The 14,863-nt window shown below is 39.2% G+C and overlaps 1 protein-coding gene across 6 annotated transcripts in view; it reads left to right on the top strand.

Moving 5' to 3' along the window:
- mast4 (microtubule associated serine/threonine kinase family member 4) overlaps positions 1–14,863 on the top strand; it is a 144,356-nt gene that overhangs the window by 29,968 nt on the left and 99,525 nt on the right. For all 6 annotated transcript variants that reach the window (XM_036580243.1, XM_036580231.1, XM_036580230.1 and 3 more), the window contains exons 2-3: positions 6,210–6,363; positions 12,491–12,618. In XM_036580243.1, coding sequence (XP_036436136.1) covers positions 6,210–6,363; positions 12,491–12,618 — 282 coding nt within the window. The remainder of the gene's footprint in view (positions 1–6,209; positions 6,364–12,490; positions 12,619–14,863) is intronic.

Below are 14,863 nucleotides of genomic sequence, written 5' to 3'. Positions count from 1 at the left end.
AGTGGTAATTAGCTTACTTCTAAAAAGTAAAAAAAAATTCTGCAGCAAACAGTGCTGTATGATAATATGCATGGCTGTGAGAAAGTTATGAAATGACTGGTACAAAGCCAGATTAAATATTTCTCAAAATGGCATTAAAAAATACCTTAAATTAATTTGCAGACACCCTGATAATGTATTTTAAATCGTTCTACTGCTCTCTCTTACAGTTGGAAACAGGTTTTTATTCGTTTTTGCCATATTGTTTTATTCAGTGACGAACCATGACTATTAGAGCTAGGCCTTCAATTTGGGCCAAAAATGTAAAAACATGAGGACACCCTTAATTATACTGCTAACTTCTGCTAAGATCCTTATAGGATTATAGCAGTCTGTTAGTGCTAAGCTAACGGATATTTGCATGAACACTTTCTGATTAGGCTGAAGTTAGCTTCTCATTTGAATTTTCTGTTCTATTCTAACGGTGCACCAGTTACAGTCTGGCATATTTAGGCACTTAAACATAACTGCTGCAGCATTTAAGGTGGAACAGAAAATTCTCTGGCACCAGAATGTAACTGCTGCACTGATTGAGGTGGGAAAGAAAATTCGAAAAACACAGTTCTGGTTTTGTACATAATTTGATCTCAGTAGCTAACCTTTACATTGAAAATTTCATGATGAATGGACCAATAGGAAGGCTCAAAAATTCCTTGGAATTAAATCGTTATATTAACTTACATTAAAAGTAAAAAAAAAGGTGTATTTTTTTGTCTTCTCTGAAGGCCTAGAAGGCTCTAAGAGTTTCCCTCTGGTTTTATTCATTTTACATTACTCATATAATTAATAGTGACATATTTTACTAATAGATAATTACATTTCTTTCTTCACTTATGGAAAGTAGAGTCAGTAGAACTAAATTGTGAATGTTGGTATGATTCAGTTTATGTTTTTAGTTCTTTTAATGAGGACCTTTTAAATATTCCAAACTGCTTAAAGATACACAAATGTTTAATTTCAACGGTACCCTAAACTTTCATTTTAACATACCAGTGCATCTGTATCCTCAAAAGTGCAATTTTACGATATTAAGCCATCAACCTCTTCGGAACAAAGATTTGTCTCCTTCGCGTCTTGACAGTTTTGATGTGGCCTCGCTATGATGACCAGGTTCACTGAAGGGGTACTACAACTGCAGTGGAAAATGAAGTAGCTGGTACAGCCAAGTTGAGCCGAGCGATACCATGCAGTGGAAAAGTGGCTTATTACCAGAGCCGGTTTTTGAGGAGCCTGGCCTTTTCCTATTTCCTGCTGTATCAAAAACGTCTTCAAAACGCCAGAGGGCGCCCGCAAGCGAGTCCTTACTGAGTGGGGGTGAACGGAGCTTACAGCTAAAAACAAAACATTAAAATAGTTTCTAATCACTTGACCAGAACTTGCCTTTCATTTCAGAAAGTAGAAGGATGTATTTCACTAAAAATTTAAGAAAACTTACCTGTATGTTTCCTTTTTTCTACAGCGAATTAATTTTGGGCAGCAGGATGCTACCGTTAATGCTACTGAGTGCTGATTGGCTGGCGAGCGGAGCAGCTCATTGGCTGTATGTGCTCACTGACGTCATGAACGTACATGAGACACCGTTTTAAACGCCTATAATTTGAGTTTAAAAGCTCTTAAAAATATAACAGCGGTGTTAAAATGCCTTATGCTATTCTGGGTTGAAAAATGAATATTCTTTTACATTGAAAATATTTAAGCATTATAAACTATGATTTTGCTCAAATGCTCCATCTTAACCCATTTGTTTTGGACTCGCTTGGGAGCGCCCTCTACTGTTTAAGAAACTTGGAAGACATTACAGACATCCTCTCTGTTTTTACCACCTCCTTTCACACGTCCTTGCACAAACAGTCAGGCTCCACCCATTCAGTAAAGAAGATGTACTGAATCCGTGTGTCACTGCCGAGCTCAAGACGGCCGGTCTTGTCGAGACTAGACCCAGACAGAAGTGGTCAGCCTTCAGCTTGTGCCTCCAAGGAGAGGGTGTTCCCTTTTCTAGTCAAAGCTGGGTATTTTTATGTTCGTCTGGAGGAAACTCTTCCACTATCCCACTCTTATCCCACTGAGAGGTATTTTTCAACAGGACACTGGTTCCTTTCAACTCCTAAACAATGAGCTCAAGAATGGGTTGTTATGTTGCATCATGTAAGGCAGTGTTTGGGCTGTAGACAATAGGAGAAGTTCTTGCTTGAAAGCAAAATGCCTTTGAATTCAGATTGAAAGGGTTTTCGTCCTATTTTGTAGAAATTAACAATGTGCTGTCACTGTTACGGTCCATGAAGCTGTACCTGAACAGTGTTTTTAGATGAGGACGGCTGTCTATTTTGAGATGAAAAGTTTGACTTCAGATTATGCAAATTGTTTTTTCTGAAAAAAAAGTTTTGGCCTAAAGCTTGTTTTAAAATCATTTAACGGTGGACAGGGCATTGTACAGTAGGACAGTATCACGTGAGACCTTTTTTCAGACTCAGCCCTATTTACCACTATAAATATTACATATAAAATGTAAACGAGGTTTACACCCTATGAACCACTCGTAGTTCAATTTAATGCGTGCCACTCTAAAGCGCTATTCGAGCGGGATTGGTTTCACGAGAGCCCGGATCCAAACATCATCACGCATTTAACTTATAAAATGCCGCCCAGTACGACAGAAAACGCACTGCCGTTCGAGAGGTGCTTCTGAGATTTCTTTTTCCTTCTCCTTGTAATTCAGCCATCACCAAAAATGTTGTAGTGTATTTCAGTAGTCTTCTCATGAACTTGAGGATTAAGGGTCAAATCGCGCTCCATTTAGCCGATAGCCTTGTCTTTAGGTATTAAACAAACAAACAAATACATAAATGGGGGCATCGTTTTTACGAAGCTTAAGTCAGCTTCCTATTCGCCAGCGTCATGTTTGAATTTTATAGTTCCATCTTAAATGGTGCAGCAGTAACCTCTGCAGCGTTGAAGGTGGAACGTGAAAATTCTAACAAGATGGCGAAGGAAGCCAGCTTTAGCCTCGTCAGTTTTCTGTTACCTGGTTTTGTTATTACATTACCGAGATGTCGATTCGAGCAGGACTACTATAACTGAGGAGCTCTGAGTTTGGCAAATTATAGCAGGTAATGCTCACCGTATTACTTCCTACGGACCTGACAGATTCCTACTGGATTAAAATCACAGATCTCGTCGGTAATCACTCAAATTACAGCACGTCCCCAGGTAATACTAATTCCGCTCGAATAAGCCTTCAGGTGAACCGGATTGTATTAGACCTCGCTCCACCCTTTGAACCAGTGAATGATGGAGGAAAGCCTCTTGAATGGGATATTCCGTTTCAAAACTTTGCCAGACGTCTCGCTCGATAAAGACTGTGTGTAGTTACTGTCACGATGAGGTTAGTTGTCACCGGAGTACACCCAGCCTACGATATCACATACAAGCACGTCTAAAGACCTATATCGCTAGCCCTGTTAATATGCGACAGACCTCACTCGACAGTGTTCGGCGGAAAACAGTGGGCCTCCAGCAAGTTAACGGTAGCAGTTGTCAAGTGGATAGCCACAGCATTGATCGCGATTATCTAGTCATGTGAACAATCGCGATAAATGTTTTTAAACGCTTGACAGCCCGAGTTTATTTACATCATAACGATTGATGCAAAAATCAAAAAAATTGAAAAACTGACAAAATTACCCCTTTAACATTCCACATTTCTTGTTAGACTAACATAACCCATTGATATAAAAACAGCTTAATATTTTAAATGTGTCCTCTATTATACATCTGTATATAAAATAATATCAAATGTAACGTAAGTAATGTGTTACAAATGTACGTACACAACTTGTACCTCAGACCAGGGTGCTGAATATAAACAATCAGGGGCTCAGTGTTGTTCAGTGTTTTCTATAATTTGTTCATGTATGAATGAATGTATTTTTAGAACCTTTGTATTTCTTTGACTGATGGTTTGTTGGAGCCTGTTGGTGCAAGACAAATTTCAGTGGGCATGGATAATTGACTATTATCTCATCCTCTAGAATGGGAGTTTCAGTGCTACCAGTGAATAAAACACTGTATTGCTGTATTTACTTTTTTGGCCATATAAAATGTACCGTTGTCAATTAAGAGAAATTAAAACCCCTTAAAATTGGGATTGACAACACTGACATATTTCATATGGGTCAGTTTCTAATGTTTGAGCTAGCATGTGCCCAGTGTAGTGGCCAGACCGTGAATACTGTTTATGCTTTAATGCCTCCTAGAATATTGCACATTCATTCGCAGGTTATGCAATCGTCATCTTAATTGCTTTCAGATGAGTTTTTGAAAGTCATATATTTCCAAGCTCATCTGCCTCATCTTCCCTTTCACATCTTCCCTCCCTACTGGAGTCCTGGATTAAAAAAATTGTATAAAAAGATGTAATATTTGGCTTTCCTCCATGCTCATCACTGTGAAAAGAAATGTGTTTGTATGTCTGGAATGTAGTTCATGCAGAAGCTATGTGATTCTGAAGGATTGTGGCTGAACTTGAAAGAATGGTTGCCTTATGTTCGAGAGCTTAAAACGGAGTAAATTGTTTGTTATATAATAGGTAAACATTCTGAAAATCAATTAGGTATGAAATCCTTGCTGCGAGACTGTACTTCAGTGTAGCTTAAAATTAAATGCCAATTTTGACTGAATTAACACAGAAGTACACTATATTGCCAAAAGTATTCGCTCATCTGCCTTCACACGTATATGAACTTGAGTGATGTCGGCCCACCCTTTGCAGCCATAACAGCTTCAACTCTTCTGGGAAGGCTTTCCACAAGGTTTAGGAGTGTGTTTATGGGAATTTTTGACCATTCTTCCAGAAGCGCATTTGTGAGGTCAGACACTGATGTTGGACGAGAAGGCCTGGCTCACAGTCTCCGCTCTAATTCACCCCAAAGGTGTTCTATTGGGTTGAGGTCCACACCAAACTCGCTCATTCATGTCTTTATGGACCTTGCTTTGTGTACTGGTGTGCAGTCATGTTGGAACAGGAAGGGGCCATCCCCAAACTGTTCCCACAAAGTTGGGAGCATGAAATTGTCCAAAATCTCTTGGTATGCTGAAGCATTAAGAGTTCCTTTCACTGGAACAAAGGGGCCGAGCCCAACTCCTGAAACACAACCCCAAACCATAATCTCCCCTCCACCAAACTTTACACTTGGCACAATGCACTCAGACTGTTCTCCCGGCAACTGCTAAACCAAAACTGGTCCATCGGATTGCCAGACGGAGAAGTGTGATTCATCACTCCAGAGAACACGTCTCCACTGCTCTAGAGTCCAGTGGCGGCGTGCTTTACACCACTGCATTCAACGCTTTGTATTGCGCTTGGTGATGTAAGGCTTGGATGCAGCTGCTCGGCTATGGAAACCCATTCCATGAAGCTCTCTATGCACTGTTCTTGAGCTAATCTGAAGGCCACATGAAGTTTGGAGTTTTGTAGTGATTGACTCTGCAAAAAGTTGGCGACCTCTGCGCACTATGCGCCTCAGCATCTGCTGACCCCGCTCTGTCATTTTACGTGGCCTACCACTTCGTGGCTGAGTTGCTGTCATTCCCAGTTGCTTCCACTTTGTTATAATACCACTGACTGTTGACTGTGGAATATTTAGTAGCGAGGAAAGTTCACGACTGGACTTGTTGCACAGGTTGCATCCTATCACGGTACCATGCGGGAATTCACTGAGCTCCTGAGAGCGACACATTCTTTCACAAACGTTTGTAGAAGCAGTCTGCATGCCTAGGTGCTTGGTTTTATACACCTGTGGCCATGGAAGTGATGGGAACACCTTCACTCAATGATTTGGATGAGTGAGTGAATACTTTTGGTGTATATAGTAAAATACGACTGACGAGAAAAAAATCATCAGCAAGTTATTTGCTGCATTGGAGATTTCCTCTGGAGACTAAATCTTATGTTGAGATCCTTGAACTTGACAGATTGTTCACCAATTTCAGGTCAAATATTTTCATTATGAACAAAACAGTAACATGTATTCCAATGTTATAAGATTACCAGGCCCTGCACCAATTTAACAGTACTGTTCTATGTGATACTGTCAGAGATATTCTCTTTGTAATGGCGTGTGATGCTTCCCTGATTAAGCTCTGTGTTTATCTGTTCTCTTCCTCTCCACTAGCTGGATAACATCCTGTATCCCCCGTCAGTGGCCTTCCGCAAGACGAGCAACCCTGAGGTGTCCAGCGGCTCCAGCTTGCCGCTCAAATTCAAACGGCAGCTCAGCGAAGACGGGAAACAGCTCCGTAGAGGGAGTCTGGGTGGCGCACTTACAGGTAACGCCTTCAGTAATGTTGGTGAAGTTATGACATAAGTGTACATAGATTAATGATATTTTAAAGATGTTCCCAAGTAGTATATAGCGATGACCACACCACCATGATATTAAGAAGCAGACAATTTTAGTTTTTTATTTTATTTTATTTATTTTTGAGGGGGGGGATTGGTGGCAATGCATAGTACAAGTGTGATTCTTTTGAAAAAAAATTATTTTACTGTTGCCACTGGTGTTTGTGATTCCTCTTGCAGCAGATTTAAACAAGCTTTCTGGGTTTTTTTGGGTCTGGTACTGGGCCTGTCGGGTTCATATAGGTAATAAAATATAATACCTGTTTACTTTATCAGTAAATCACTTTTCAGCAACCTGTAGACCATCAGAGTCAAAGCAGTGGTGCGTGAGAGCACAGCTGTGCGAAGATCTGAATTTTCGTTACTGTGAAACATCGCTGCCCTCACCAGCTGTTGACTAGTTTAAGGGTGTTATTAAAATAGAAAAAAACTGAAAGAAACTATGTAGTTGGAGTGAAAAGCTGTTACTTGGTTCCGCCAGTTAGTGTAGCTTTATCTCTCAGGTTTTGGGCACTTTCTGGGCAACGCTGTGGTTTAATCAGTTATGTAGCTGTTTAATTCAGTGAAGCCCCCAGCACTTAATTCTCAGTGCTTGCTTGAACATGCAGAAAATTTTTATAAAGCTGTGACTGCACTGTGTGATGATAAATAGGCATTTCCTTAGTCCTGTGATGAATGCCTGTTCCACACAGAACAGGAGTCACTGCTTTCCTCCCTTATATCCTGTTTTTACACCATTGCCATCTTTGACTGAGTAGGTTAGCAGGTTTTGCACACTCACTGTACCCACTGTAACCTAAATGTGTATCTCAAGGCTGAGATTGTTGTAGATTTTTCCTTAATTAACAATTATTCTTCTTTTCTTTTGGGAAAAATGGTGCTTCCCCCAGGCGCCTCAGAACTGGAAATGGTAGTAGGATGTTTTTGAGCTTAACTGTGTGAGAGGGCTGTGCTGATTCCCCTTTGGCTCTACTAGCGAGACAAAATGTGTTAAATATATATCAGAAAGGTGTGGCTATTATCTTGCTAAGGCTGAAAGACTCAGACCATGCATGACTGAGTATATCACTGCACGCACTGTTTTGTTAACATCTTTCCACTGAAGAGAATAACAGAAGCAGTTGTGTGTGCAGGACAGGCCTTGCTGGGGAGAAGATGGTTCTTTATTCAGGTTGAGAGGCCAGACAGCTGCTGATTGATATGTAAAAGGCGACACAGTAGCAAGACAACACTCAACTGTGAATACACTCTCTATGCACATTAACAAGTGAGGAATCGGACAGATGCTGAATACAGGGACAAACAGCATCATTCAAGTGCATTCTAAACAGCCTGTTTTGACCATCTAAAGAATGTCTATTTTTAAATCTTTTGTGTGGTGGCCATTGGTTGTGGCAGTATTATAGTTTAATATTCAGGAGAATGCAAATTACAGTGTCACTTATTGATACTTAAACATGAGGCTGCAACTACTGAATTATGGCCATCATGATTACTTCGTTAAAATGTCCTTGTTAAAAATAATTTATTAAAAGCTATGTTCTTGAAGAATCAGCTAGAGGAACAGGGTATACACTGGTCATTGTAAAGCTGTCGTTGGCAGGCTGAAGATTCTCTGCAAGGGGGAGTTAGTAACACAAGTTGCTTTTGAATAAATCACTGACAGAGAGAAAACCCTCATTAGCAGCAACTCAGTAGTGCATGTAGGTTTGTGGTTGCAATATGTATATGAAGTGAAATTAAATTGTGTATATATGAAGTAAAAGTGTAGATGGTGCATAACATTTTGACCAAGTCTGGGCTAAACCACTCAACAGAGAGCTAACAGGCTCCTCCTATAATGGTTATATTTAGGATTTAGCAATGGTTTGAATACAAAGTAAAGAATATGCAACTTTAGTGTTTGTTACAAGCTTCAAATGTCTTTGTATAAGCAGTGCTGACCTAAGTAGAATTAAACCCTGTGTGGGAAGTTAGCACCACCATTAGCTTAGTGCTAACAAAGCACTGAAATTTCCATAGAATAACTGGCGAAAAATTAGCACTATCATAGCAGTTGTACTCATGCTACCTATAAAGTGAAGATTTCTACAGGAAACAGTGCTGGATAATGATATAAATTATTCATTAAGTGATTGGCACACAAAATGCTGATACTTGCAGATACCTTCATAAAGCTTTTAAATTGTCCCGCTGATCTCTTTTGCAGTACGAATTAGAGCCTGATGGAAACATTTTTATGCATTTTTTGCCACAAATTGTTTTATTTATATTTGCAAAGGCAAAGTATTTTCAAAGTCTTCATTTTTATCTTATTCAGTGAAATATACTAAAGTTTTTGAAAGGCTCTGCATAGTATGTATTGTTCAGTTAAAGCGATTTTTTTTTGGCTTTAAAACAAACAAATTACACAGATAAATGGATAAATGTTTCATAAGACTGGTAAAAAAAGTATTGAAATGGATTTTTATATTATATATATATATATTATATTATATATATATTATATATATTATATATATATATTATATAGGATGCAGGGTGAGGTTTATCCTGATTTTGTCCAGTTGCTTATTTATTTGTATTTAACTGCAATTGTTTTGGTGCGTAAGTGCAGTTAAGGGGCAAACATGTCACTGAGTTGATGTGAGACAACAACTGGCAAGTTCAGTTACCCAGAAATAACATCCCAAATATTATGCACTCTCGGTCTCTAAATGACATGAAACAGTAAGGCTTAGTGGCCAACAATGCCTAATGCACCATAAAGAACCAGTGCAACATTACAGAAATCACAAGCCTACATTCTTTTTTAACAAGTTGAACTGTTGCTCTCTCTTAAGAAGTATAACTTCTTAAGCATCAAATTAAATTTTATGGCTCTGCTCCATTAGTTTTAGGGGGATGAATTAGATTTCCATTTTTTTTTTTACTTTCTGCAAAGGTCAGTCGGGAGTGAGCAAGAGTTTGTATGAGGTAAAGGGGCTCCTTAGAGGAATTTTGATAATATGTGATGCGTAGCGAAGAGACAGTGTGTGAGCAGAATATGTCCTTTAGGGCCACTGTAACGTCAATCACAAAGTTACAGGGACGTGGTTGAACCTCTCTGTGGCAAAGGGATGCTGCCTGGAATTTTATTAAGCCTAACGCAGGTTAAGCGTTGGTTACATTGGTTAGACTTCAGGTAGAATTCTGAACATATGAGCTACAAAGTAGACACAGTGATTGATGCAACTGATACTTTGTAATATCTAAAATTCCTTAGGGCTACATGCTAAGAAATGTTGTTTTAAGGAAAAGCCTAGCAGATGTGTTTTAAAGTATGACTAACTATTTTTTGGAGAGACCGGAATTAAAGCTAAGCAATGTCGATTCAAAGATGTTTCAAAAATAAATATTTTAACAGATATTTTCACGCCACTGTTTTAGAGTCTTTTTTTTGAAGTTAACATGCATTCTGCAGTCTGGAACTGTTTTAAAGTGGTAAATGAAAACAGACTGACATCCACTTATATTTATAGTGTCCTTTTTTGACTGCAGTCAAGCCACATTTCATCGAGAAATTGTTAAACTAGCCATATGTGAAATTGTGTACTACTTACACACTTAAAAGTAAAAATATTGGTGCATTCTAAATAGGAATCAGACTAAATTTGCAAATCTGCAACAATCTATATTCTCAAATAATAAAATAGGTAGCTTTCTGATTAATCAGCAAGTGAGTTTTTCTCTAACTCAGAGGTCCTAGTCAAATGAAGGAAACAGAAAGACATCTACAGCCATCTCATCTTGTCATAAAGTGGATAGGGCAGAGCACAGCATTGCAACAAAGCACATTCAGATGCTCTTGTCTAAAGTGACTCGCAGTTCATTTTACAGAGGTAGGCAAAGGTAGTGTTAGGAGTGTTGGACAAAGACTGTTATAGGTATAGCATAGCGTAGGGTGCTTGCCTAGGCAGGGAAATTAACCCCAGTCTACAGCATGGGGGACAGAGGTGTTACCCACTACACTATGCCAATCACTGTATGTAATGTAATTTATTCAGGGTGCCCAAAGTTTGCGTACAATTGTACAGAATTACAAATTTTAGATCGGACTCTGTGTCAGCAAGTATTAAAGTCATCAGATCGGGATCAGAGACAAAAACAAACTTTATTGGGACAGCCCTAAAAGATAACGTGCCCTGTGTCAAGATTCAGTAATTCTCTCATGTTTGTAAACAGCCCTATTCTTTGTTTGTACTTGCACAAACTTCTTTGGCTAGTTCTTACTTTCAGTTTCACAGACATTAAATTGGGGCCATTGTGAATGAGGCAAAATGTTTGTTTACATATCCCGAGTAGATCTTGATAGTTTGTATCTTGCTGCCATCTACTGTAGTATAATTGGAATATCTTTAGCTGAGGCAGACTCAGAGAAAGAGCAGAAGGGAAGGGAATGGGTTAAGAAGATAAGGTAGACCTTGAAAACCTGATTTTACTATACAGTAACACCCCCGCATCCCACATAGTTTAGCACAAATTACAAAACCGCAGACATGGAGCCTGTAAACCACCACTAGTAACTGCGTAACTTGTATAATTACAAGTAGCTTACTGTACATTAACCCATTATACCATTATCTTTATAATTTAAATTTTCTGACCAGTTATTTGATTTGTCCTGCTCTCTTTCTTATTTGTTTATTCTTTCATTCATTCATTTGCAAATGATGTATTTAAAAAAATTGTTGAACTCGTTAGGGCCTTTTAATACAGTTAGTCCTGTCATGGTAGTAGAAAACTGTTATTTCTTGTGAACCAGTGTGTCTTATGTAACAGTCTCACAGCTTCCTTGATCTTGTCTAAATGGATTGAGCCAAGCTTTTAGCTCATTAGCCCTTTAAGCTCATGTTAACCAACACTCTTCAGACCTTTTGACTACTAAATCTATTTTATGCCTTAGCCAGTATATATAGGAGCTTCTGTTGAAGTCCAACTAGCCTTAGAAGGCATCTACAAAATGTTATGCAATGCTAATGTTTATTTAGGTGTTTCTGGTGAAGCCCCACTAGCCTTCATTAAATGTTATGCAGTGTTAATTGGGCCATGGGAATACTGACTATTCAGCATAACAATGTTTTCCTAGGTGTACTGCAATATCATGTTATCGGACAACATTTATATTTGCATTAATACATTTAATGAGACCATTCTTTTTGTGTTCTGGTACTGTATGTTGAAATAATTTCTTGCAAACCTGACTTGTTTTTACTGGACAGTTTTGTTTAATTTTCTTCTCTTAACAGGCCGATATCATAGAACACTGAATTTCCCTGAAGTCTGAAGTAATATATAAACATTGCTAAAGTATTCAAAATGTACCATTCACTCCCCAGCCCATACAGTCTATACACCGACCGGCCATTTCATTAAAATCACCTCCTTGTTTCTTACTGTCCATTTTCTCAGCTCCACTTACCATAGGTGCACTTTGTAGTTCCACAATTATGGATTGTAGTTTGTCTGTTTCTCTGCATACTTGGTTAGCTCTTTTTCACCCTGTTCTTCAGTAGTCAGGACCCCTACAGGACCACTACAGAGCAGGTATTATTTGGATAATTTTCAGCACTGCAGTGACATTAACGTGGTGTTGGCATGTTAGTGTGTGTTGTGCTGGTATAAGTGAATCAGACACAGCAGTGCGGAAAATAAAAAGCAGTATCATAGTATGTCAATATCATCATATATCTATACCATGCCACATCATGATACCATGATATGGGCGATATATCCCCCAGTCCTGATGATGATGTTTATTTAGGGCAGGGGTGACCAGTCGTGTCCACAGAAGTTCGGATTGGCTGAAGGATTTCACTTCAAATAAGCAAAAGTTGGTCTTAGCCTTCAGACTTAGCAGGTGTGCTTCTGCTTTGTTGGAATGAAAACCTGCAGACGCACTGAAGCTTTGTGAAATTGATTGGACACCCCTGATTTAGAGCTTCTGTTGAAGCTCCACTATAAGACCCATTTGAATTGCTATGAAATGTTAGTGTTAATCCATCTATCCTCTAGGAAAGTACCTGTTGCCGTACGTGTCCACTCAGCAGTCATGGCCAGCCACGGGGTCAGAAAGCTCCAACCTGGTGCGCATGCGCTCTCAAAGCCTGGGCAAGTCAGCTCCCTCTCTCACTGCCAGTTTGGTAAGTTCCTACACACTTCCTTTTTTATCTTTTAGTTTTGCTAAGACTGTTTTCTTCAATCCGAGTGACCTCATCTGTTGAGCATTCTGAAAGCTCAGTCAATTTCCAATTGTAGATTTCCTGTTGAGTCACTGGGTGGCACTGTTGTATTTAAATCGGTCAACAAATGCAGTGTTGTGTGGCTCACTTGTTTCTTTTTGATGGACTCTGATACAGTCTGATAGAGAACAAGGAGCTCTTTCATGACAATACAGTGGACTTACAGGTTGCTGTCTGGGAACATATCAGTCCCAGTTCAGTAACATTACTCATCTGTCACTGAAACAGACGCTATGAAGAGAAGCAGCGATTGTATAGTTCACAGCTAGCAAATCTTTGTCCATGTCTGGGATAACCATATTGCAACAAAATGATTTTGCTAGAGCCTTGGAACCAATATGAAAATACTAACTGTGGTCAGTTTGTGTTTATGGTTAACACAATAATTACATGATATATCCAAGAGTATCCAGACACTCATTCTAATTAGTGAATTCAATAATAATTTATTTATAATTTATCTAAAAACTATTATAAGATACTAAGATCTCCTCATGGAAACTGCACATCTGTGTGGTTTTATGTAACGAAAATGACAATTTTCTAACTTCTCTGTTATTGAGAAATAAACAAGCTGTTTACGTCTTTAAGTCTAAGATCTATGTAAATGAGCTATGTTCTGTTTGGCTGCCTGCATTCGGCCTCATTCAAAAAGCAGTCCAGGCTGAAATACACCTTATAACTTCAGGATTAATGGGCAGTGCTAAACTGCTGTAGGTGGAAATATCTGAAATAAATGTTTTTTGTGACATCACAAAAACACGTAAATCAAAACAAGCTGCCATTGCAGCTTAGTTTTCATGTTTGAACTATATGTACTGAGAAAACTTTACCAGTGTTTACATACTGTTTTCAGCTCTTGTAATAAAAAAATGGAAAGTTCTGTAGTTCAGTAATTTAGGTTCTGTGATATGGGCCATTTAAGATGCACCCATTGCTGACACAAGTGTTCAATTGCTTAATAATGATCTCCTTAGAAAAGCATTGCCAGTAGAAGGGGATGCGTCAGCTTGCGGAGTATAAAGCCCCCCAGCATTGGGCTGTGGAGCAGTAGAACAGTGTTCTCTGGAGTAATGGAGCTCTATCCAATACCTTTGAGATGAGTTGGAGTGGCATTTGTGATCCAGAACTAATCACACAACATCAGTGCCTGACCTCACTAATGCAGCAGTGTTCCAACATCTAGTGTAAAGCCTTCCTAAAAGGATAGAAAGGGAAGGCTCCAACTTAATACCCTTTATTTCGGAAGAAATATCTGCAAACCTTTCAATCTTTAGTGTAGTGCATGCAAGATATTGTGTGAATGGTGTTACATGAGTAAATTACACGGGCTGGAACTAAAAGAAACATCCAAGATGCTTAATGCCAGCTCCCTCCTGAGTGGTCAGCAGCCTGCTATGAGGTCTCCAGCTCCTGCCACATCTTATTTTGCTCTCAGCAGCTGTGGCCAGGTCTTATATGGGCTCCTGGCTAAAATGAATGATCAGCAGCATCAGGGTCAGAGCAATACAAACATTAATGTTGTCCAGCGGCTATATCCGCTGTGCTTTCCTCTGAGCCAGCCTGATCGCCTGAGATTCTCCACATTCTCGTTCACTCTGTTACTTATTTGCTCGCTCTCCTTCTCTGTCTCACTGTTGTCCTCTTGCTCTCTTGTTCTCTTTCTCTCTTACTCCTTTGCACTTTTTTCTCTCCCTCATACTCTTTCTCTCCTGTTCTCACTCTCTTTTGTGCTCTCTCATTGTCAGTTTATCATGCTTTTTTCATTGGCCTCTCTCGCTCTCTCTCTCTCTCTCTCTCTCTCTCTCTCTGTCTCTGTCTCACTCTGTCTCTCTCTCTCTCTCTCTTTCAGTTTAGTTTAATTAATTTCAAAAGGCTTTATTGGCATAAGTAATAAAATGTCTCTCTTTCTTTCTCTCTCTCTTTCTCTTTCTTTTTCTCTCCCTCTCCCTGTCTCTCTCCCTGTCCCTCTCCCTCTCCATCCCTCTCTCCATCCCTCTCTGTACAGTTTAATTTTGTTCCAAAGGTTTTATTCACCTGCTAAGTATAAAAATGTCTCTGTGTTCTTCTGCTTCTACTTCTCTTTATTCTCTCTCTCTCTCTCTCTCTCTCTCTCTCTCTCTCTCTCTCTTCTTCTTTCTTTCTT

The sequence above is a fragment of the Colossoma macropomum genome, unplaced genomic scaffold (assembly GCF_904425465.1).
Source record: "Colossoma macropomum unplaced genomic scaffold, Colossoma_macropomum, whole genome shotgun sequence".
Taxonomy (NCBI): Eukaryota; Metazoa; Chordata; class Actinopteri; order Characiformes; family Serrasalmidae; genus Colossoma; species Colossoma macropomum.
This window is presented reverse-complemented; position numbering and strand designations above follow the sequence as displayed.